Source organism: Rhinolophus ferrumequinum, chromosome 3, assembly GCF_004115265.2.
Source record: "Rhinolophus ferrumequinum isolate MPI-CBG mRhiFer1 chromosome 3, mRhiFer1_v1.p, whole genome shotgun sequence".
In the NCBI taxonomy this organism is placed as follows: domain Eukaryota; kingdom Metazoa; phylum Chordata; class Mammalia; order Chiroptera; family Rhinolophidae; genus Rhinolophus; species Rhinolophus ferrumequinum.
This window is the reverse complement of record NC_046286.1, coordinates 36,416,652-36,439,437: the sequence shown is the minus strand read 5'-3', so window position 1 is coordinate 36,439,437 and position 22,786 is coordinate 36,416,652. Positions and strand designations below refer to the sequence as shown.

Below are 22,786 nucleotides of genomic sequence, written 5' to 3'. Positions count from 1 at the left end.
TATAATCTGTCCTTTTCCTACTTCTCCAACTTCCTTACACTACTCCATTTTTCCTCCAGGCACACTAGTCATTTATTCTGTTCCTCAAATACCACAGGCTTGTTCCTTCCTGGATTGCAACTCTCCCTAACTCTGCATTTTTGTCATCAAATATTAGCTTAAATATTACTTTCTGCTTGACTAGCCAACCTACAGTAAGCATATGGGTACTTGCTTATTCACACAACTTATGTAAATTTTGTTGTTGTTTTTTATTGTGCATGTTCACTTGCTCATTTTCTCTCCCACTACATATAAACTGGAAGACAGCAAGGATGTTGTCTTGTCCACTGCTATATTCCCAGAGTCTAAAACAGTGCCTGGCATAGAAAAAGCACTCAAAAAAATCATTGCTGAAAAATACATAAACTTCTAGAAGCAATTTTCTTGTTTAGTACCTCACACATAAATGCTTCGTTAATATTTTTTGAGGAATATACATCTCCCAAAGATGTGTCATCCCTAGAATCACTCCTCTTGTCTTTTTTATTTTGCTGTCCAGCCTCAGGAGCAAATGCTAAAGTCAGATCTTTTTCAGAACTGGAATTTCATTGATAGAATACCTAACAGGCCAGACTGGATGGTCTAACCAGATTTACACATATTTGAAAGTTAGAGTTTTCCCACTTACTAGCTAGTTGCCTCAGCTTTTCCTCTCTGTAAAATTAGGAACAATAATGCTACCCATTTCAAATAACTGTCGCAAGAAAATATGTAAAAGGTTTAGCACATCGCCTGACATGTATAAGCTTTTAAAAAAGTCCATGAACTATTTATGTTGTTTATGAAAAACCACCTAGAAACATGTATTAAAAGGTTAAGTCCAGTGTCCTATCTACAGTTATTTTTATGGTGCTTAAGGGACATTAAAATTTCTATTACCTATTATAGCAAAAATTTATTTTAAAGCCCCAATGCTGCAATAGGCATTGTACTACACAGTTCGTTTTATTAACTTAAAATGAGGGTTGTGCTCAATGTCACCATATTTGCAGAGCAAATGGAAAGTATGCAAAGATGATGTTATATAGTTAAAAAGCTATTTATAGCTGCTTTAATACTATATAAAAAATAGTATACAAATATATGTCTAAGATTCTTCATCAGAATCTGGTATGGACTGAATTGTGTCCCCTCAAAATTCTTAGTTGAAGCCCTAACCCCCACATTGTGACTATATATTTGGAGATAGGAGGTTGAAGCCCTAACCCCCACATTGTGACTATATATTTGGAGATAGGAGGTAAGGAGGTAATAAAGGTTAAATGAGGTCATAAAGGTGAGGTCTTAATCTGACAGAACTGGTGACCTTGTAAAAGGAAATGCAAGAGATCTCTCTCCGCGCACACACACAAAGAAAGTCCACGAGCGGATACAGCAAAAAGGCAACCATCTACAACCCAGGAAGAGAGTCCTGATGGCACCTTGATCTTGGACTTCCAGATTCCAGAACTGTGAGACAATAAATTTATGTTGTTTGAGCCACTCAGTCTGTGGTATGCTATTATGGCAATCTGAGTAGATTTATACAGGGTTTTTATACTTATATTCCAAACTTGTTCCCATAGATTATCAGCTCTTCATTCTGGGCTCTGTGCAAAACTTTATGAAAGGTGCCTATTCCACCACCTATCTAAAATAACACCCTACCCGATACCTGACAATTGTCAATCTCTATTCCCTGGACCTGCTTCACTTTTCTACATAGAATTAATCACTGCTTGAGACACTGTACATTTTATTATTTGACTACCTACAACAGAATAGAAGTTTCATAAGAAACTATTTTAATAAAAATACAAATAAGAATCATTAAGTATATAAAGAAAACAGACTTTGGAAGCAGAAAATTGTTTTTTAAAATCTATACTCCAATTTTCCATATGTATATATTATTGAGGAGTTACTCAATCTCCTTAAGTCTAGGTTGCCACATTTATAAAATGGCAGGTATTAGTACTTACCTCATATGATTGTGAAAACTAAATTAAATGGGTTAGTGTATAAACTTTTACTGCAAAGCAGGGAATCATTAGCATGCAATAAATGATACCTTTTATTACTAACATGAAATTGTTCTTAAAATAGAACATTTTTTTCATATTATTTAACGGGAAATATTTAGTGTTCAATATTTTTTTTTGAGCAGGAAAGGGGAACAAATTTATGTGGCATTTTTTTTATGGTTTTAATTCATGGTTAATTCAGTCCTACGTTAAGCTCTGAGAAGTAAATTGCTTAATGCACCTAAGAACCACATGAATTTACTTCCTTATATTATCAACTTACATGGTTGATGTAGACATGGTAATTATTTTGTACTTTTTTACTTAGACTTAGGAACTTCCAGTTCCCCTCATCTTGGAAACCTCCTGAGAATATTGTTTCCTATGTAAAGTTTGGCTCTTTAATAATATACACAGTAACTGCCTAATAAGTCAGGCTTTTCTTATGTTACCATTAAAATATAAAAGCCTCACCATTAGGAAAGATTCAAATGATATTAACAATATTTAACATTGCATTGGTGTAACACTAAAATGTATCATACAATATTCATCAAATATTATCACCATGTGTTGGCTGGACAGCTATCAGACAGTATCCTTTTTAACCGTTCTTCTGAGAAATAAGCTAATGTGTTAGTTTGGGCTATGGTTATTATATTGAATTGAATTAAAATAGAACTTGACATCAAAATAAATAGTGTAAAAAAATAACTTTGGTAAAAAAATAGAATTTGACATATTTCTGAAGTTAAAAAAAGCTTAATTTTATCCCTTTTATTTACCAGTTTTCAGAAAAATCATTACAAACCTTAAGAAATCTTAAAAAGTAACCAATGGAGAATTTTCTTCTTTTGGGGGCAGTTGGGGGGTATCACTATGAAATGATTAACTTAAATATATTTGACATATTTCAAAAAGTAGTCGTCATGATTCTGTTTGTGACTCAAGTATTCCCATCATTGGTCAGTGGGAGCTCTTTCATTTTTACCTCCTGTGTCCTTTTGGCATGTTCATAGTAGTTTTTGACAGCTTCCATACCTCCTGATATGACTAGATGATCTCGATTTATCTTATACATTCATGCTGTACACCTGAAGTCAGCAATTTCTCTGAAGAACTCTGGTTATTTTTGGTGAGAAATGATATTGAAAAACACAAATACAGAAACTAGGGTTGTTTATTTCTACACTAGGGTTGGTTACTGTTTTTTAGGCATTTTCTGTGGGTAAAGCTAGGAAATATTTTCTTTTTAAGAGAAAATATATAATAAGTTTATACTATCTCCGATTCAAATATAAAGTTATAGGATATTCATTTCTTTGATTTTACTTTTCTATTCCTTTTCTCTTACACTGAAAATCTTGGTTTCTGGGAGCAATAACATAACTGTTTTATCAATATGTGTGTTTAAAAATGCCAACACCAATAATATTACTGACAATATTACTGAATATACTGAGGATTTCTTTGCAATTCTGTTTGACCTTAAAATGTCTCACATTAGGGATATACAATACAGTACTATTTTAATTTAAATTCATCTGAAACAATTCTTCTGTATGTTCAAGCCATCAACTAGATATATAATGAGGTTCATTTACTTCATTTTGGTTTTTATTTTGTTTTTTAAAATTTGCAATTTAATTTCCTTTTATAATCATGTAAAATATTCACCTGATTCCAAAGTCACATCTATACAACAAAGTATACTGGAAGAAATCTAGCATCTATCCCTGATTCCTACAGTTTCCTCCCCTTCCAATCACTACTTTTAAAATTACTTTTTGATATATCTTTCCATTAAAAAAAAAAATCCTTTATTCATTTTCCTACCCTTTGCAAATAAAGGGTAGCATGCTATACACTCTCATCTTCACGTTGCTTTATTCATTTGGTTAAAAGATCTTGGAAAACACTCTACACACTATTAAATCATACCTTTCTCCCCTTTTACAAGTACATATACAATAATTTATTCAACCAGTTCCTGATGGTTTCCCATCTTTTGCTATTATAAAAAGAACTGCATTCCATATGCACACATACGTACACATGTCTAAAGATATGAAAAAGATTTAAGGAAGAAATAAAAATGGTGGGGGAACTAATTTTCACTGAGTCCTTTCTATGTATCGAATATTTTACTGGGCTATGCTAGGCAATTGATATGTTTTTTCATTTTCTCCCTAAAAACACTTATCAAGCAGAAAATATATCCATTTACAGATCAGAGATTAAATTAACCAGGCCAAAGTTGAAAAGCTGGGCATAACCAGCACTTTACCTAATACTGGGGCCAAGGTCTGTGCTTTTACTACTTAAGATGAAGGGATGAGAACAGAGTCCGCATTTTCCAATTACACGGACAGTTTTAATGACGTACTCAAAAAATGTTATATAAATCACGAGATACCTGTCAAAACTAGACTTCTTCATATTCTCACACTCACATTAAAAATATACATGAAAAATATTGGACTGATATCAGCAATACCAAAGAGAGTAAAGTACTTACTTGGATCATTTAGGTCTGACAGGCTTGTTTTCCTTTCTTTCAGGTTTGTGATTTTCGCTAATTTTGCCCTAGGTAAGACGACTTTTCCATTAGCCTGTGAATAATTCTGTCTATTATCATCACAATTCACAATAATATCAATTGGAACCTTTCCCCCACTGTTGCCATAAAACTTCTTGAGTGATAATGCTGTGTTTTGTGACTTCTGTCCTCCAGAATTCTGATGATTTGACGTTCTTAATAATGGTCCAGTAGATTCATTCAAAGTTACAGCTTGTCTGCAATTCCTTTGCAAATCCTTAGGAAAAAGAATACCACAACTTTGGCATTTGGTCTGATTTTATCTTTTCCACATTTTGGACAATATTCAAACTGTACAGAAAATTTAAGTTCCGAAAAAATAAGACTTTAGCATCTTATTTCAACATCACGAAACAAATACAAAAATCTCAAAATTAACTCTCATTTCCTATTCGCATCATCACCATGGCTACCAAAAAATCCTGAGTATGTCATATTAGTTAAGATTTAGCATCAGCATACTGGAAGGAATTTTTTAGACCGTCTAGTCCAGCAGTCTCCAAATCGGACTGCGTATACTACTCAAGGGCTACATCAAGATCATCTAAGGCATACAGAGCATAAATCTTAAGGGAATCAGTACCAGGATTCTCAATTTATAAAGATAATCTTTCCAAAAGCTGATTTGATTATGCTTGTGATGTTAAGGCATCTCCTGACAGAAGTGCTCTTTTTCTTAAAAAAAAATAAAAAAAATTTAAAAAAAATGCTAAACCTGTCTTCCGTTTAAAATACTACAATGGTGTGCTGCCTTGGTGTATAAAAACCACCAAACTAAACCAAAGGATCATTTTAAATGTTGAAAAAAATGAACTGGTTCTAAGTACTAGTTAACAACAACTTTTGCAAGACAATTGATTTCTAAGACAGTGCTTCAAAAATATTTTAAGGAAGGCCTAATCTAGATTATAATTAAAAATGTTTCCTGACAGTAGATTATCATGCGATTTGGGGCATATAACTTAGAAGAAGTTCAAGGTATTCAGTAACATTACTGTCATATAATTTTTTCCATACTCATGTACTTATTTATGTAAACAAAGTTCTTTAGCACTTATGTCTATAAGAAGGAAACATATGAATAGGTGTTGAAACCTGTCTCAGTATGTAACATACTTGTTCATGGAATTGGAATAACGTCAATATCTCTCATTAAAAGATGTATATCCAATAATTTTACTTTATGCCAAATAATTAGTTATTAAACTCTAATAATACAGTTTTAATCTATTATTTTTGTATATGTGTTATATACTGTGTTCTTTTTTATTTAAGTAGAGCTGATACACAATATTGTATTAGTTTCAGACATACAATACAACGATTCGACATTTGATACCTTACAATGTGATCACCACACTAATTCTAGTAATCATCTTGTCACTATACAAACATATCACAATATTACTGACTATATTCCCCTTTACCGTTTTTACCCATCTTCCCACCCACCTCCACTCTGGCAGCTATCCATTTGATCTGTTTCTATGAGTCTGTTTTTGTTTTATTTAATAACTGAAATAACTCAATCTAAAAGAAAGAAATTAATACTTTGAGCCTTGTATCATAGGAAATAAGTGAATAAATATTTGTTGTGACAACGAAATGACAGAATAGGAAGGTAATTGTCAAGTGCTATTGTATTTTGATGCTACCAGATCCATATGTGAGAGATCTAACCATTCTATTTAAAAACATTACACCTTTCACTGTGTCAACCATCACATCCTGTGATACCAGTTAAACTTGGATGAAAAATGTTCCAAGTCAACTTAAAAATACATAAGAAAACACATAGTTGTTTAAAATTCTTTTAGATCTTTTAAGTTATAGAAGTTCATCAAATGGCTGCAAGAGGACGGACTGGTATGTCGTAGCTATAAAAAATTAACGTGTATATATAAATTTCAAAATTCTTTTAACTGAATGCTTAAGTTCTATATATTTTATTCTCAATTTATAATTAAAAATATGTAGGAAGAAACAAGCAAAAAAGGATCCAAAGATCACTGCTCATGTCTTATCTGCGTTTTAAAGATGAAAAAACTAACAAAGAAATGGTTTACCTTGCCCAACGAGACCAATAACAAAGCCTTTTTCTATAGCATGTTATTTCTTCAAGGATCTACCTCAGATAACAAAAAGGAATGAAAACCAAGCTTTAACCAGCAAAAAACTGAACTTAGTAAAACGTCAGGTCACTATCTCAGCATATGTGATTAAAAAAAAAAAAAAAGTCTCTTTCTCTGCAAGTACATAGAAGAATTCAGTTATGCTATCTGTGGAATCCAGGTATAAGGAAATTTTTTTTCTTACAGCACTTTCAACAGGGCCCTGTGTATTTAGAATGTATAGATAACAGGTAAACAACTGGTTAGACACAAATATGGCAGAGATGATCTGCCTCTCATGTTTTAGCCTACTGCCAAAAAAAGAAAATAGAGAAAGAATAGTATACTTAAATGAAATACAATGCAAGTGGTTGGCCATGTCCCATTACGTCTGAAAGAGAAACCCCTAAGTAATGGTCTAGTCCCTACTTACATACCACTCTGTGATGAAATATCTAATCCTCTAAGAAAAATCTAAAACCCACCATTAAACCCCACTATTTTCATGATAAGCAAAACCTTATTTCCACTACTAGCTAGGTTTAAAAAACATTGTGCTGCACACAAAGTTCAGAGAGCTTCATTTATGTAAGCACTTCACCCATTATGTAATGGGTGATCCCACCCATTTGCTACGGTGGGATCAGCTCTAGATAAGTTAACTCTGTCTTTTAAGAATCTGAGGATGTGATCAAGCTGGGTCCAATACTTTATTGTCTATAATAAATAGATACATGTCAAAGAAAATAACCCCATGGAAAGAAACACTTCCACTTATTTCTAAAAGTGTGACTGAAACACAAAAAGCATATCCCTACCATTAAAATTTCTAATATTAAAATACAGAAGGAAAAATACTGTGAGGTATTACCATATGCCTTCCATCTGCTAAGAAACACTTATTTTGGAACTGTTTGCAACAATTAGGATTTAAATGCATATCTGCGGAACCAAATACAACATTGAATTTTTCAAGATAAAAACCAGAGGTTAAGAATTTTACCAACATAGCGATCTAAAAACTAGAATCTCAACACTGCTCAATAACTTTTACTAAGATACCATATGTGTAAAGTAGTAATTTTCATAACAATTTTGTGCTAAGTATAACTTCCTCCGGAAAACAAAGATTAATGAAAGGCTTTTACAAAATAAAATAAATCCAAATTACATATCACATACTATCTGCCAGTCTCTACACATAAATAATAACCAACTATCCTTAATAAGAATGAGCCTGTCTTTGATGAGACACCACTGAGACAATGTCATTTTCAGTAAATATCCTAAAGCTATATAATCTTATTAAATAGCAAAGACCCTGTTAATTTACAAGCAGTAATAGTGTGAAATTTCACAGACTACAAACAGAAAGAAAAACCACTAATCTTGTTCAAGAATTAAAAATTATGTAAAGGGTGGCTACAATCTATTCTTTATTTCCACTAAGAAAAGAGTAATTGGCATGACAGTAAAAGAGGAAGATTTATTTTAGATATTAAAAATAAATTCGGATGTTTTCAGTTGGTATGCCCAATGAAGGAAGGATGGTGGGTCTGATGAGGAACTTTCTTTTCTCCTCCTTTACCTGAGGTCAAACAGTAAGCCAAACAGTGCAGGGATGCCAATATGGCCTACGCCAAGCTTAGTGTGGCATGCCAGAAGACTGGTCACATAAAAGGCAACTGAGAAAAGTAAATACAGTGGAGATGATGGGAGCCGGGTTTCTTACTGTCACAGAATGGAGTTACAAATAAGCAAAGTGGGAAAGGCTAAGATAAACATTGTGGTATTGAACTAGAATTATCAGTGTGAATTCTTGAATTTTAATATGTATTTAATATGAACACCTACACACATACATATTTCCTAGCTCTGTACCCTGATAAGGCCTATAAACATGACACCCAGTAGCAATGAGCAAACCAATGCCCAAATATATTCCCTCCACTTACAGAAACAATGGCTTCTTGGGGAAATGTATGCCTCTAGAGCTGAGACAGAGAAAATACAGAAATCTAGATGACTATCTGGTTTTATACCAAAAAGTAAAGAATTACTCAAAGAATATGGAAATATGTCAAAAAACAAACAAACAAAACAGGAGCTAGATTTAGGAAATCACCACAGGTCAAGTCTGGGACAATTTGAGCATCAAAATAAACAACAGAAAGTATAACCTTAGTGAGTAAAATAAGAACTTATGTGTCTATGCTGACATAAATAAAGGAATACGTAAATAAATGTGGAATAAGGAAAAGCTCTACCTTATAGAAGTCTTATTAATAAATCAATATAAAAATACCTATTAATCAAATTCATAGTGGGCACTATAAAATTTATCTTAATGAAAAAGTTAATACCATCAGTAATGTGAAAATCAACATTGTATGCCTCCAGATATGATACAATAAGATTACAACATCACTACTGAGAATTCTTGAAAACTGTATAAGTCATGAAATATCAGACAAACCCAACTCAATGTACAAAGTAAGCAGCCTATACTGCTCAGAAATATCAAGGTTATGAAAGAGAAGGGAAGACTAAAGAAGACTAAAGATGACGGCGATTAAATGTAACACCGCGTTTCCCCGAAAATAAGACCTACCCCAAAAATAAGCCCCAGTTAAGATCTCAGCCAGACAGATGCATTTAGTACATTATGACGATGTTCCAGAAGAAGATGACATGACTGTATTTGAATAAATGTAGATTGTTGTACATGAAAAAAAAATAAGACATCCCCTGAAAATAAGCCCTAATGGAGCAAAAATTAATATAAGACCCAGTCTTATTTTCAGGGAAACACGGCATATGATCCTGAATAGGATCCTGTACTACTAAAGGACATTAGGTAAAATCTCAATGGAGTTTGTGAATTATGTGGTAGTTTTGGATCCAGGTTAATTTTTAAATTTTGACAGTTATATTCTGGTTATATAGGACAATGTTCTTTTGTTTTGTTTTTTAAAGGAAACACACAAATATTCAATTGTAAACAAGCAGTGTACCTGTTACTTACACTCAAATGGTGCAGAACAATACTTATATACATATGTATATAGAGAGGGGGAATATGGAAGGAAGGCAGAGGGAGGGAGAACAATAAAGCAAATGTGGAAAACTGAGGAATCTGATAAAAGGATATGTGAATAGCCTTTCTATTATTTTTTTCAAGTTTTCTGTAAATTAAAAATTATTTCAAAAACTTTCTGGTTCAAAGCAATTATTTGGAATATATTTCAGGGAGGCACTGATATATTCTTTTCAGAAAAAGATTTATTATAGATTTTGGATAGTTTAAAAATTATCTAATGAAGGCAGAAAAGTCTGCCTAATTAACTTTTCTGGATTTCTTCTAGTCCTATGAGAAAAGGTAACCTAGAATTCAGTAAACACTAAAAATAATATTAATAAAAAGACCACCTGATTAACAACAAAGAATAGTTTTTCTACCCACCTCTAAATCAGTTAAACATTTTTTCGAGGCAGGAGACAGAGAAGTACACTGATATGTACTGTGACGTTTCTGTGATACTTTCCTTTTAATTTCAGACTCCGAGTGTAATTCAGACTCTTCTGTTTTCTTCATTATGCGATCTAAAGGAGAAAAGCCAAATATACTGAAATTAAATTTTATAAATTCCTCAGGATCTTTGCTATGGGAAAAAAATACTAATTTTATTATCAAATTATACTTTAATTAAAATGTTTCAACATGTACAATAAAACTTTAAGTCAACACAATTACATGAAACAAGATTATATATAACAGTTCAACAAACACAATTTTGAAGCTATAACCCAATTACAATTGATATTTGGATTCTGAATGTAACAAAAATGCTAATATAATCAAAAAAATTTCAAATTGTAATCATCTAAATGTGCAACCAGTCCATGATTTCATTCATAATTAAACTCTCCAATGTTATAAAAAATGGTCTTCTACATACTTCTATTATATTTGTAAATATTCTAAAGCCAGTATCATACCTTGTTAAACTACTCAAAACTCTCTACACGTGTGACAAACAAAAAACTGCATACTTACCAACACCTTGCGGCCGATTTAACCTTACAGGGTTATTTTCAAATTTTGGGACATGAGGTGGGTACTCTTTCCTAGAAAAGGAAGTTTATACAATTGTATTCTAACAGAAATAATCTTTTTAAAAATGAAAACAAAATGAGGAAACATTTACGTTTATTAAAAGCAAAGCATAACTTCTTTGCCATATAAAGTGATAAAAATAATAAAGCTGTATTACAGAAATATACTAAAGCTTAATACATTGTAAGATCTCTAAGGTCAGTGACTATATTTTACTTAGACTGTTATTCTATCAAAGTCCATAGCAGGTCAACTTTCAAATAAATACTTAATAAATGTATCCAAATTACTGTCCTTTCAAAGTAGTCCCTTTGGAAAGTTATATATTTATTTTCAAAATGCACAAAACTTTAGAAGTTTTCTTTTGGAATTGTCTTCATAATTGGTTTGTAAAAACCACATTGAAAAAACAAAAACTCATAATACTTGTCACATATTTTTTTAGGAAAAAAAAATCCCTCAGCTTACTAATACTCAATTTGCCCAATTTTGTTGTAAATGTTTTTAGCTGTTTAAAAACACATCAATAAATAAAAGAATACATGGTGAATAAGATACTGGCCTCGACGACAATTCCAAAACCAGTACAAAAAATGTTATATACATTTGTAATTTTGCATAATTACAAAAGCAGCAATTATGGAACAAGTATTTTAGTCTTATAACATGGGACTATAATTATACTTTTTAAAATATATTAAACTACATTGTCAGACTTCACTTTAATTAATCCAGATTAATTAAATTAATTTAAAAACCTGAATTTCCCTGTACAGATTTAATATTCTATTGTAAAAGTCAAAGCACCTACATTGGAAACAAAATATGAAAATGACACAAGAAAATAAGAGTAGTGATAGTCATGTATTTGTAATAGCAGTTAGCAAATAGTGAGCATCATGTGCCAGGTACTGTTCTAAGTGCTTTGTATCTATTAATTACTTTAATCCTCACAATAACTTTATAAACACATACTATTATTAGTACTTTATAGATGAGGAAACTGAGGCACAATGAGGTTAATTAATTAGCCCATGGTCACATAGCTATTAAATTACAATGCCAGAATCTGAATCCTGGCAAATTGCATTAATATTGATGAGTAATGGTGTTTCCATCGTTATTGAGCAGCATTTGATAAAACTGGGCAATTTCCATCTTGCCAAAATTTTAATATTTGTGAGCATATGAGTTGTGAAGATAAGAATATGCCTTAAGAGGCAGCAGTAGTCCTAGCGCTATAAAAAAGGTAGGTTTTCAGCTAACTACACTGTATTTAGCTTAAAATAAAATGTACTGGTTTTCTATTCCACACACTTTCACTTTTTTTAGGAAAAAAAATCTCTCAGCTTACTAGTCTTAATATAGTCTTCTCTTTACATAACTGAATTTTTAAATCTCCAATTTTTAAAACTCTACACGTTTGAAAAATAAAGATACCAACTTTAAAATACAACAGAGACAATGATTCTGAAAAAATGTGTGATGATACTATTATGTTAAACTCCAAAAACTCTGTGTATTGTATAGTTTTAAAAGTAGAGGACAACTCAAGCAGTTGACATTCTTAAATAAAGGATTATCAACAAGGGGAATAATTATTTGTAAGTCAGAGTGGCCAAAAAACCTGGAAATACAGATATTTTGGGGAATGCTATAAGCACTGGTTTATTCAGTAGTAACTGTCATAAATCATCTGAGACAGCAAATCATAGAAGTACAGGGATTGATGAAAATACTGCATTAATGTACTATTTGCAATTTGACACAGTGCACTGAGCCCTGCATTGCTAATGAGGAACAACCACACTGAATATATCATGTAATATCCATGACTTTCTCATGTACTGCAATGTAATGTTAGTAAACTATTATGCATATCTGCCAACATTTCGGCCTTACGGCCACACTATATCCAATATTTGCTACATGTTTCTCTATACAAACAGGGCAAATTAAGTTTTGTTTTTAAAAATTTATTATAATGAATAAATTACAGAAATAAAAGCATACCTTAAATTTAATACAAAATAATAGAAGAATTTCAAGATAAAGGTATTATTAATAGTTTGATAAAAACGGTAAAAGAACTTTCTAGCCATAATATCTTGTGTTCTTTAAAATTCAGTTGTAAAAAAATTTCTGCTTGGTGATCAGAAATCAAATTTTATGTTAATTTCTTGTTTTGAGGGTTCCATCATTCTACAGATACTAAAATTTCAAAGTACAAACTGATATGATGCTCACGCCTAGAATTTAGTTTCTCAGTGGTATTTCTTTTCCATCTGAAACCAGCAGAAGCAGAGAAGCTTCCCAGTCATCTCTCATATACAAGGTGGGAGGGTTTTTTGGGGGCTTCTGAGGGTTTGTGTTTTGCATATGAGTTTTAGAGAAAACCTCACCTCATGGACCCAACATTTTACAAGCTGCATATAATGAACTGGGAGAGGATTTTTTTTCTTCTTTGCAGGCTTGTTCAAGTAACATTAAAATGCTCTGCTCATTAAAGGTTAGATAGTTCTCAGCCCCGAAAGCTTTCAAAATAAACTTAATTTTGGAATAATTTTAGATTTGCAGAAAAGTTGAAGACAATTTAAAATTCCCTTATATCCCTTACTCAGTTTCTCCTAATGTTAACACCTTTATTACCACTATACATGTCAAAAAGAAACCAACATTGGTATACTACTCCTAACTAAACTCCAGACTTTGTTCAAATTTCACGAGCTATAACAATATCCTTTTATTGTTATAAAATTATTATTGTTATATTGTTCCTGAATCCAGTTCAGGACCCACTGCATTTAGTCAGCATGTCTCCTTAATCTCCTGTTTGTTTCTCAGTCTTATGTTTTTATAATCTTGACGCTGTGGGGAAAAAAACTGATCAATTATTTTGCAGAATGCCCCTCAATCTGGGTCTGATGTTTTTCTCATGATTAGACTGAAGTTGTAGGTTTGGGTTAAGAATATCACAGAGGTAAAGTGCCCTTCTCATCACATACCGGGGGGTGCCTGATATCAACGCAATTTATCACTGTCACATTAACCTTGATCATTTGGCTTATGTAGAGTGTTTGCCGGTTTCCCCACTCTAAAGTTATTATTTTTCCCGTTCGACACTATTTGGAAGCAAGTCAGTCAGTCCATCCCACAAAAGGGGTAAGGACAGTTAAGCTCCACTTCCTGAAAAGGGGAGTATCTACACGTTATTTGGAATTCTGTAATAAATAGCTGTCCATTTCCCCCAATTCACGTTATTGCAGCTTGTAACATCTTAGGATAGTTCCATAAATTTATCCACTCATTTATATCAGTATCATTTATGGGTATTTTTTATAATTTGGTTATAATCCCATTGTTTCAGTTTTGGCCCTCTGGAGCTCTTTCAGTTGGCTCTTGTGTGCCTTTGATGTGACCTCATTCTTTTGTTTATTCTGGTAAAATATATGCAACATAAAATTTGCAAAAATATGAAATGCTTCACTAATCTGCTTGTCATCTGCACGGGGCCATGAGAATCTTCTCTGTATTTTTCCAATTTTAGTATATATGCTGTTGAAGCAAGAGCCCTTTTGTTTCTTCCAAGAGTACTTGCTTGGTTTTTTGACACTATAAATTGCTCTATTCATTTTGTTTCCCCTGAACCCATCCCTAGAATCAGCCATTTCTCCAAGTTCCTTCTATTATAGAGCGGTATTAGAAACCAGGATCTGGGCACTGGTGCTTTTGGGTGGGGGATAGGTTTTGTTTTAGTGATGTCAGTTTTATTAATCTTTCCATTGCTCTAATCTCAAAAGATGTAAATTTCTATAAAACATATTAATTTTAAAGTTAAAATTCATTATTCCAAACTCATGTTAAACTCATAAATCAGTCTAATTTTTGAAGTATGTATTAAAATTTCCTACAGCCATACTCTAACCAAGAACTTCTTGCATATTTCATTTTAGGGAGTATATTTAGTTATATAACATTTAGTTGTTATGCTCTTACAGACTGTGCCCATTATAAAATGTGCTCTTCTATCTTACGAGGTGTGATCAAACAATATGGTGAATGTTTAAACTGAAAAAAAAAAAGTTTTTACAGAAAAAGACACATTGCCGTTAATCCCCCTCAAAGTACTCCACCTTGTCTCGAACACACTTATCCCATGGTTCTTGCCACTTTCTGAAGCTGTTCTGGAAGTCCTCTTTCATGAGTGTCTTTAGTTGTGCTGCTGTGGCTTCCTCGATGTCCTGAATCATTTTGATTTTGGGGAAGAGACAGAAGTCATGGTGCCAGATCCAGTGAATAAGGTGGATGAGGACACACCGTAATGCTTTTATTGGAGAGAAATTGCCGTATACTAGAAACAATGTGTGACATGGAGTCTTTCCACTGTAATCACAAAATATGGTGAATGCTGCTGCCGAGTGCCATCCAACAGAAAGGGAGAGATCTTCAATATGGGAAGCGGAGTGTCAAACCTTAGTAACAGTGTGTGACAAGTTTCAACTTGTTCAGTGAAGTCTGTCAGGTGTGAGCTACGGTTGAGAAGTGTTTTTTAAAATGTGCCGTAAATCATCCTTAATCATGACAACTCTCAATGTCACACATCACTTCTGGTACGGTAATTTCTGTCAAATAAAAACATTATGGTGGGCCCTCATCCACCTTACTCAGCGGATCTGGCACCATGCGACTTCTGGCTCTTCCCCAAAGTCAAAATGATTCAGGACATTGAGGCAGCCACGACAGCACAACTAAAGACACTCAAGAAAGAGGACTTCCAGAACTGCTTCTGAAAGTGGCAAGAATGATGGGATAAGTGTTTGAAGCAAGGGGGGATATTCTGTGGGGGATTGATGGCAATGTGTATTTTACTATAATTTTTTTTTTTTACTTTAAACATGCACCGTATTGTTTGATCACACCTCGTAGTACTTCTAATTCTTAATTCCATCTCATTTGTTATTAAAATTCTATTCATGCTTTCCTTTTGTTTGCATCTCTTGTGACCTAAATACACCTTTACTAATTATGTCTGATTCTTGAAAAGAAGCATAGTATAGCTGGATTTAACCCAATTAGTTTATTTTATTAAATGTATTCAACCTGACCACAATTACTATAACAGCTGATAGACTTCATGTTTTCCTCACATCTTACTTATTAGTTTTTTTTATATTTGTATTTATTATTTTACTTTGTTTCCTCTTTTCCACTATTTTTACTGGTTTGCACAATAGCTATTCATTGTTTCCCCTCCTAGTTAACAAATAATTTCTCTGGACCCTTATTCCAACTGCATATTTCTGTTCATATGTTATCAAGATTCTATTAATTATTTCCTCAAGCAAGATGTTTTACTGCATCCAAATAAGATGAGATCTTTAAAATTCTTTTACTTCCCTCTCAAACTACCTCCCAAAAAAGGCCTTAAGACTCCTTTTACTACTGCCTTTCCATCTCCCCAACTTTAGATTTTGCTAGGATAGTTTTGAGTACTTGGTCATAGACTATTTTCTTTTGCAGAACATCTCTATTTGGAAAGTACAACATATTTAGCCTTAACTGAAGGTCACTGACTTAGTTTAATTGTGCCAAATTATAAATCATATACAAAAAATTATTTTTTTTAATCTTAAAGATTTATCAGGTAATAACACTTCCCTACCTAAAATGCCCTAAACGGTTCTAGTGAGTGCACTAATATAAAATTCAAAATCTTCAGATCATCTTATAAAGCCTTTTATGATCTGGATCCTAGCTGACCTCACCAAACACACCTCATAACATTTTCTTTTTTCCCCTTTGCTCCTCAAGCTCCAGACATAGTGGCCCTTCTTTTGGTTCTTTGAACATGCCAAATTCATTCCTGCGTTAATATCTTGGCACCACCTCTCCCCTATCTAGAAAAGCCATCTCTATGATCATGGCATGGCTGACTCTTTACTTATTCCTTGGTTAAATGTTAGCTTCATAGAAAAGAGTTTCTCTGAACATGCAATCCATACTGTTACTACCTCATCATCCAATTATACTTGTTTACACAGAACTTATTATTTCATGTTTTACTTGTTCATTACCAATCTTTGCCCATCAAATATAATCTATAGGAGTGCAGTGATTTTGTCTGCTTTGTTCGTCACTGTATCCGTATGCCTAGAACATAGCAGGCATTAATAAATAGTTAGAATGAATAAATGTGTATATCTAAATGCAGAATGTAATTAGAAGTGTATTTATCAGGTCAAATAATTATACAGACACTGCTGTACAAGAATGGTAATGTTGTCAAAACTGAACCACAGGCCACCATGCACAGCCATCATACAGTAGTAATTCAAAATATTAATTTGTCAGCCAATGTACAAATATCAAAATTCAGATATTTGAAAGGCTCTGTGAACTTGTTTATATTTGATTGCACAGGTTGGTTGGAAACTGAATATATCTGGACTCTCTAGTCTGTTTACTGTCTTACCCCCTAAACTATTTCTCGTGCTCTCATATTTAATCACTGTTTTCTTCACAGTATGTTTCATTATGTGGCAAGACAAATCATTCTTCTCTTCCCCCATTTATTCTTTTTTAAAAAAGTAAGTCTGTGTTCTTCTCAAATATTCTTCTAAATAAACTTTAAAGTTGGTCAAATTTATTAAAATAAAGTTGCTGAGATTTTGACTAAAACTGCGTTAAATTTACTTTATTTTAAGGATGTCTATGTTATGTAACATAATATATATATTAATAATACATATTATTTATATTATTATATGAGGTAAATAAATACAAATTTATATTTTACCTTATTTAAGGTTAATATCAAATAACCAACCAAGAACATAATACATGCTTCAGATTAGGGTCTTTAGGTACATTTATAAAGAATTCATCATTAATTTTATTACTGGACATTATTTTTAGTTTGCCACTGTGAATGAAATTTTGGTCTTTCTAATATATACTCTAATTGATCAGAAGTGAATGAAAAAATTATAAGTAATGTTAGTCTTATAGCCTGTCATCATGCTTGACTCTTATTATTTCTAAGGTTTCAGATGACCATTATAAATCCAAGGAAAACACTATCATCTGAATATAATTTTATTTTCAGATACCTTGCGACAGCAATTTATAATGTTGTTATATATTGGTACTACCTATCTGCAAAACAATTTGAGAACTTATCAAGAACATTAAAAAACATTCGTAACCTAGCCCAAAGAATCTTTTCTAAGAGAGTTCAGAGATGCATTTCGAAATTTATGTACAAAGTTGTTCACCAATGTGTCATATACCACAGTGAAACACAACCAGAAATGGGCAAATGGGTAGATAAATTATGTATCTGTAGGACAAGCTACTATGCAATCATTAAAAATCATTTGTAGAAGGCAACTTAATGATAGGAGAAAAATGCTAGGACATACTGTTAGGTGAAAATTCAGAATACACAACTGTATTTTTATTTTTATTATGACTCCACATGTTAGGTATATTAAAAAGTCATTAGGAAAAAATGATTAGAAAGAAATGCATCAGGATTTAATGTAATATTCTATTTTGAGAGCTTTTGAAAAATTATAAATTTTCTAATTATAATACTCATCTTTTCAAACACGCCCTTTAAGTAAACATTTCTAGTATTGTATTTATATTTTATTGTATATTTCCAACTTTGTACTTCTTTATTGTTTAAAATTCTACAATATGCGCACAGCTTTTACAATAAAAGATAATAAATATATAAAAAAATGTTAATTTGAAAATCACTATGTCTTTCAGCTTTATAATGGGTCAACAGATTCTTTTTATCTTGGGAGGAAAAAAAAGTTCTAATACCAGATTAAATATTCTAGATTGATGGTGCTACCACATACATTGTATTCACAAACTATCTGTCCATGAGTCAGAAGGGAATTTGAGTCATTCAAGTTGTCAAAGTCACCCACAACAAAGAACTGGCAGCAAATTTTTTAAGTTTGTGAGCTCTGGATCTTAGCATTGTTTTATTTATTATTTAGTCCAGCTTGGTTTTAAACTTAAAACTCACCTCATTGTGCCCCGTATATAGTACAAGTGGAAAAAGCCTGGAAAAGATTAACCTTCCAGAGCCACTTAACTTTTGTTTTTTAGATAAGGCATTCTCTTATAAATAAATCATTTAATCAGAGATTTATAGTCCCTCTTATTTTAATGGATTTCCATTACTCTTCAACATTCAGGAAAATGTGGCTTAGTGTTCACAAGGGAGGAAAAAGGATTATGTGAAAAAATATTTACAAAGTAAAAATCTACTGACACAAAAGCTCTTCTCAGTTCATCTCTGACAAAGCTCAACATAAAATAATTTTAGGTGTAAGGATCTAAAGAACAAATGGGCTCAATTCAACCTAACAGTAACTAAGCTGCTGAATAAATCACTCGTGTAGTCACTACCAGGCATTTCAGAAACAGTTGCTGTTGCATTATTTAGTCCCTGGCATTAATCTTAGTACAAAAGACTGAAAGAATTTTGGTATCTATTACTGTTACAGAAATTTCAAATTTTACAGTATATAAGTCAATTTTAAATAATTATCTCACTTGTTCCTCACAAATTTCCTTTCAAGTTGCAAATATTATTATCCCCATTTTAGAGTAGGTTGTGTGTCTATTGCTAATGCTGGTTACTTAATTCTACATCTCTAATTTCTATTCCAGTATTATTCCAACAAGAATGTAAGCTCCAAGAGGGTAGAGATTTCTCTCTGCTCCTAGAAGAGTGCCTGGCACATAGAGTCATTGAAATATCTGCTGAATGTAGCAATGAATAAGTTTCCTCTATAGAAATATGTATAAGCCAAAACAATGGGGAAAAATAATATAAACCCTTCAAGGCTATTGTGAATAAGAGAATAATGTAAAATCTTCTGATAATATAAATAGTACCTATATTTTATCTATCTTATGGTACAGCATACAGGAAAGAATTTATTTCTATAAAACAAGAGTTTTTCAATATGACTGTATCAAGACTTATTTAACGTCTGAATATATTCTTTAGCAATTTTATTACAAACATCTAATTAATAGCCTTCCAAAAAACAGTCATTTATGAGTTAATTTTTTTTAATACAGAATGACTCTATATCTAATAACGATACGCTCAAAAAAGAAAAATAGACAAAATAGGAAACTAATTTTTCTTTCCCAGAAGTAGTAAAATATTTGCACAACCCATTCATTTAAAACAAGTGATAAATCTTGCTGACAGGGTCACCTTTAAATTTATATTTCAGAAACTTAAGTGTTCATGAAGCAAGATGGAATATATGCATTTTATAAAATATTGGAAGTTATCCTCTTTGCCTCCTCTATACCTTTAAACAAAATTAGAGTTAAAATTATATAATTAAAATTATAAAACATCCCCTCTTTTGACCTCACCAATTATTTGAAAGTACTTGTTTAATACAAGGGCTATTAACCTATTTTTAGGGGAGAAGGTTCACACAATGCTTTTGAGACTCTCAGGAAAGCCAGAAAAAAAGATGCATACCCACAAAGTATTCTACATATATACACTGAGGAGAGAAACTATTCTTAGGGACATGTGCTTTAGAACAATTACAACCATTTCACTACTCAAAGAAATGTATGTTCTTAAAAACTTGTTTCCATGTTATTTATATTATTCCACATTTCTGCTAAAGGACAAGGTATTTGCCAATGTTGTCACAAAGGGAACAAAACAGTGATCATAAAATTCTGTTATAAATTTAGGGGTCAGAATAGGAATACATTTGATGTTAAAGTTTTAACTCCAAGCTTAAGGTAATCTAATTCCATTTTTCCCCTCACTCTACTGAAGTGTAAAAACAAAAGTACTATTACTAAAATATAACAAGAAAGATTTTACTGAAATCAAATTTACTATTAACGCATTGAAATATTCTATTTTTAAAAGGGAAACAGTCACACATCTGTATAAATATATAATAACCACTAATGAAAAAATGTGTATTAAGAATTATGGTGAAACACTAACCACATAAATCAAATATGGTGTGCTATTAATGTTGCCTTTTATTAAAATAATTACTAAGCTTTAATGATGACTCAGATCGGTGGATACTTTTCAAAGCATATAAATAATCTGATATTTTACTGTTTTATCCATGCTCTAGTTTCATCAATATCAGGCTTACCTTTCCTTTTGGTCCCGAGTGCTTAAAACATGAAAAAGAAAAAAAACGTAAGAGGCAAGACCTCATTTGTGATATATCATTGTAGTTTTAGTAACTGCAGTCAATAAGGCAAAACTCTAAAGTTATTAAGTTTTTAAACACATTATATATATACATAGTATACACTACGTTTTGAATCTTGTCAGATATAAAAATTGGTTTTCAGTTTTTGTCAATACAGGAAATACTTTATTTCTAAATATATTTAAGGAAGAAAAAAGAGCGTACAAAGATACGAAAAATTACTAAAAGAGCCTTATTTAACCATCCAACATTTGAGGATACATGTTATTTTAGAGTAACTATGTAAACAGTCTTCAAGGAACAATAGAAAAGTGGTTCTAATTCTGTTATTAGATGTGATTATTTGCTTCTGAGTAAAAAAAAAAAAAAAAAATTAAGGTTTAAACTTTTGCATAAAAGCCTTAAATACAATATATGGTCTGAGACATAAACCATATAGGAAAGGCCTGGAATTTAAAATCATGGTCTCTAATCAAAAGTCCAGTGTATAAAAGATCCACCCTTCTCCACAGTTCATAGAAAATCTAAAAAGCTATTAATAGCAATTATTTAAACTTACAAAACTTACAAAAAACCCTCAATTTAGGACAAGATTTACATCCTAGAAATATTCCTCTTTATTATAAAAGGAACTAAATATTCAGAACTCTAAACAAAACAAAGTTTACAAAATCCAAGTCCCCATAACTCTTGTATTCGTGTCATGTGGAGAACACAAGTAAAATAGCAATTTAATCCTAGTCAATTAATACGGTAACTTGGTTTTACATATATGACATTGGAAAGAAACGCGTATTTTAAAAGAAATATTCTCAATACTAAGGAAAAAAGTATAAATTTACAAGATATTACATTTCAATTTTTACCTCTGCTATTAAAAAATGGGATAATCTCTATAAAATAAGTTTATGTTGGATAAATAACATAAAATGAGGGAATATTATTATTATACCCATTAAAGTGAAACAAACTATAAGCATAAACTTTATATATTTATTTATATACTTATTTCTTACTGAATTCTATTTTCAGGAAAATTAAAATGAAAACCAAAAGTTAGGTACTAATCTAGCCATTTCCATCTCTATACTCTGTGCCTAAGAAGTGAGAAGAGTTTAGTACTCTCCTATTTTTGTTTTGTTTTTTAAACTCACCTGTATAGAGTAAAAGAAAGAGGTAGAATAACTAGTAGTAGAAAAAACAGGTTTGGTTCTTTCCAATACACACACACACACACACACACACACACGCTCTTTTCTCTTATTCTTGAAAAATTCATTTATTATGACACGATACTGAATTTGTAAGTCATTGCACTTCTACAAGATTCTTCAATGTGTGTTTATTTCAAGCCCTGCCCTAGAGGAACTTACTTGTTCTTTGTTTGTTTTTTTAAAGCTTTTAAAAAAATGGAGGGAAGCCATAACTAGCAATCTAAGGCTTTGTAAAAATCTCAACTTACATTCTTGTTGGACTGTTCATTCTTGAACTAGTGGTGTAATAGTGCTCTTAAAATTTTTTTTAAAAAAGGGAAATAAAACTGTATGATTCTGGAATCTATAGCTGATTTACGACTTCAAAAATACTTTTTCAAAGTAGTGCTTTTAATTAATAATTAAGTCTTGCTTATTCCAGAAGCCCATTTTCCCATTTTTGGTTTTTATACAGTT

General features: G+C 31.8%; 1 protein-coding gene and 1 pseudogene across 8 annotated transcripts in view; both read right to left on the bottom strand.

The window, feature by feature from the left end:
• The window catches only part of SENP6 (SUMO specific peptidase 6), a 101,924-nt gene that overhangs the window by 34,323 nt on the left and 44,815 nt on the right, over window positions 1-22,786 (bottom strand). For 7 of the 8 annotated variants that reach the window (XM_033096533.1, XM_033096539.1, XM_033096526.1 and 4 more), the window contains 4 exons: window positions 21,054-21,074; window positions 10,813-10,883; window positions 10,219-10,358; window positions 4,564-4,861 (listed from right to left, as the gene is read on the bottom strand). In XM_033096533.1, the coding sequence (XP_032952424.1) occupies window positions 4,564-4,861; window positions 10,219-10,358; window positions 10,813-10,883; window positions 21,054-21,074 (530 nt within the window). The remainder of the gene's footprint in view (window positions 1-4,563; window positions 4,862-10,218; window positions 10,359-10,812; window positions 10,884-21,053; window positions 21,075-22,786) is intronic. The other variant, XM_033096512.1, reaches the window with a different exon arrangement.
• LOC117020964 (uncharacterized) lies at window positions 14,340-14,439 on the bottom strand (annotated as a pseudogene).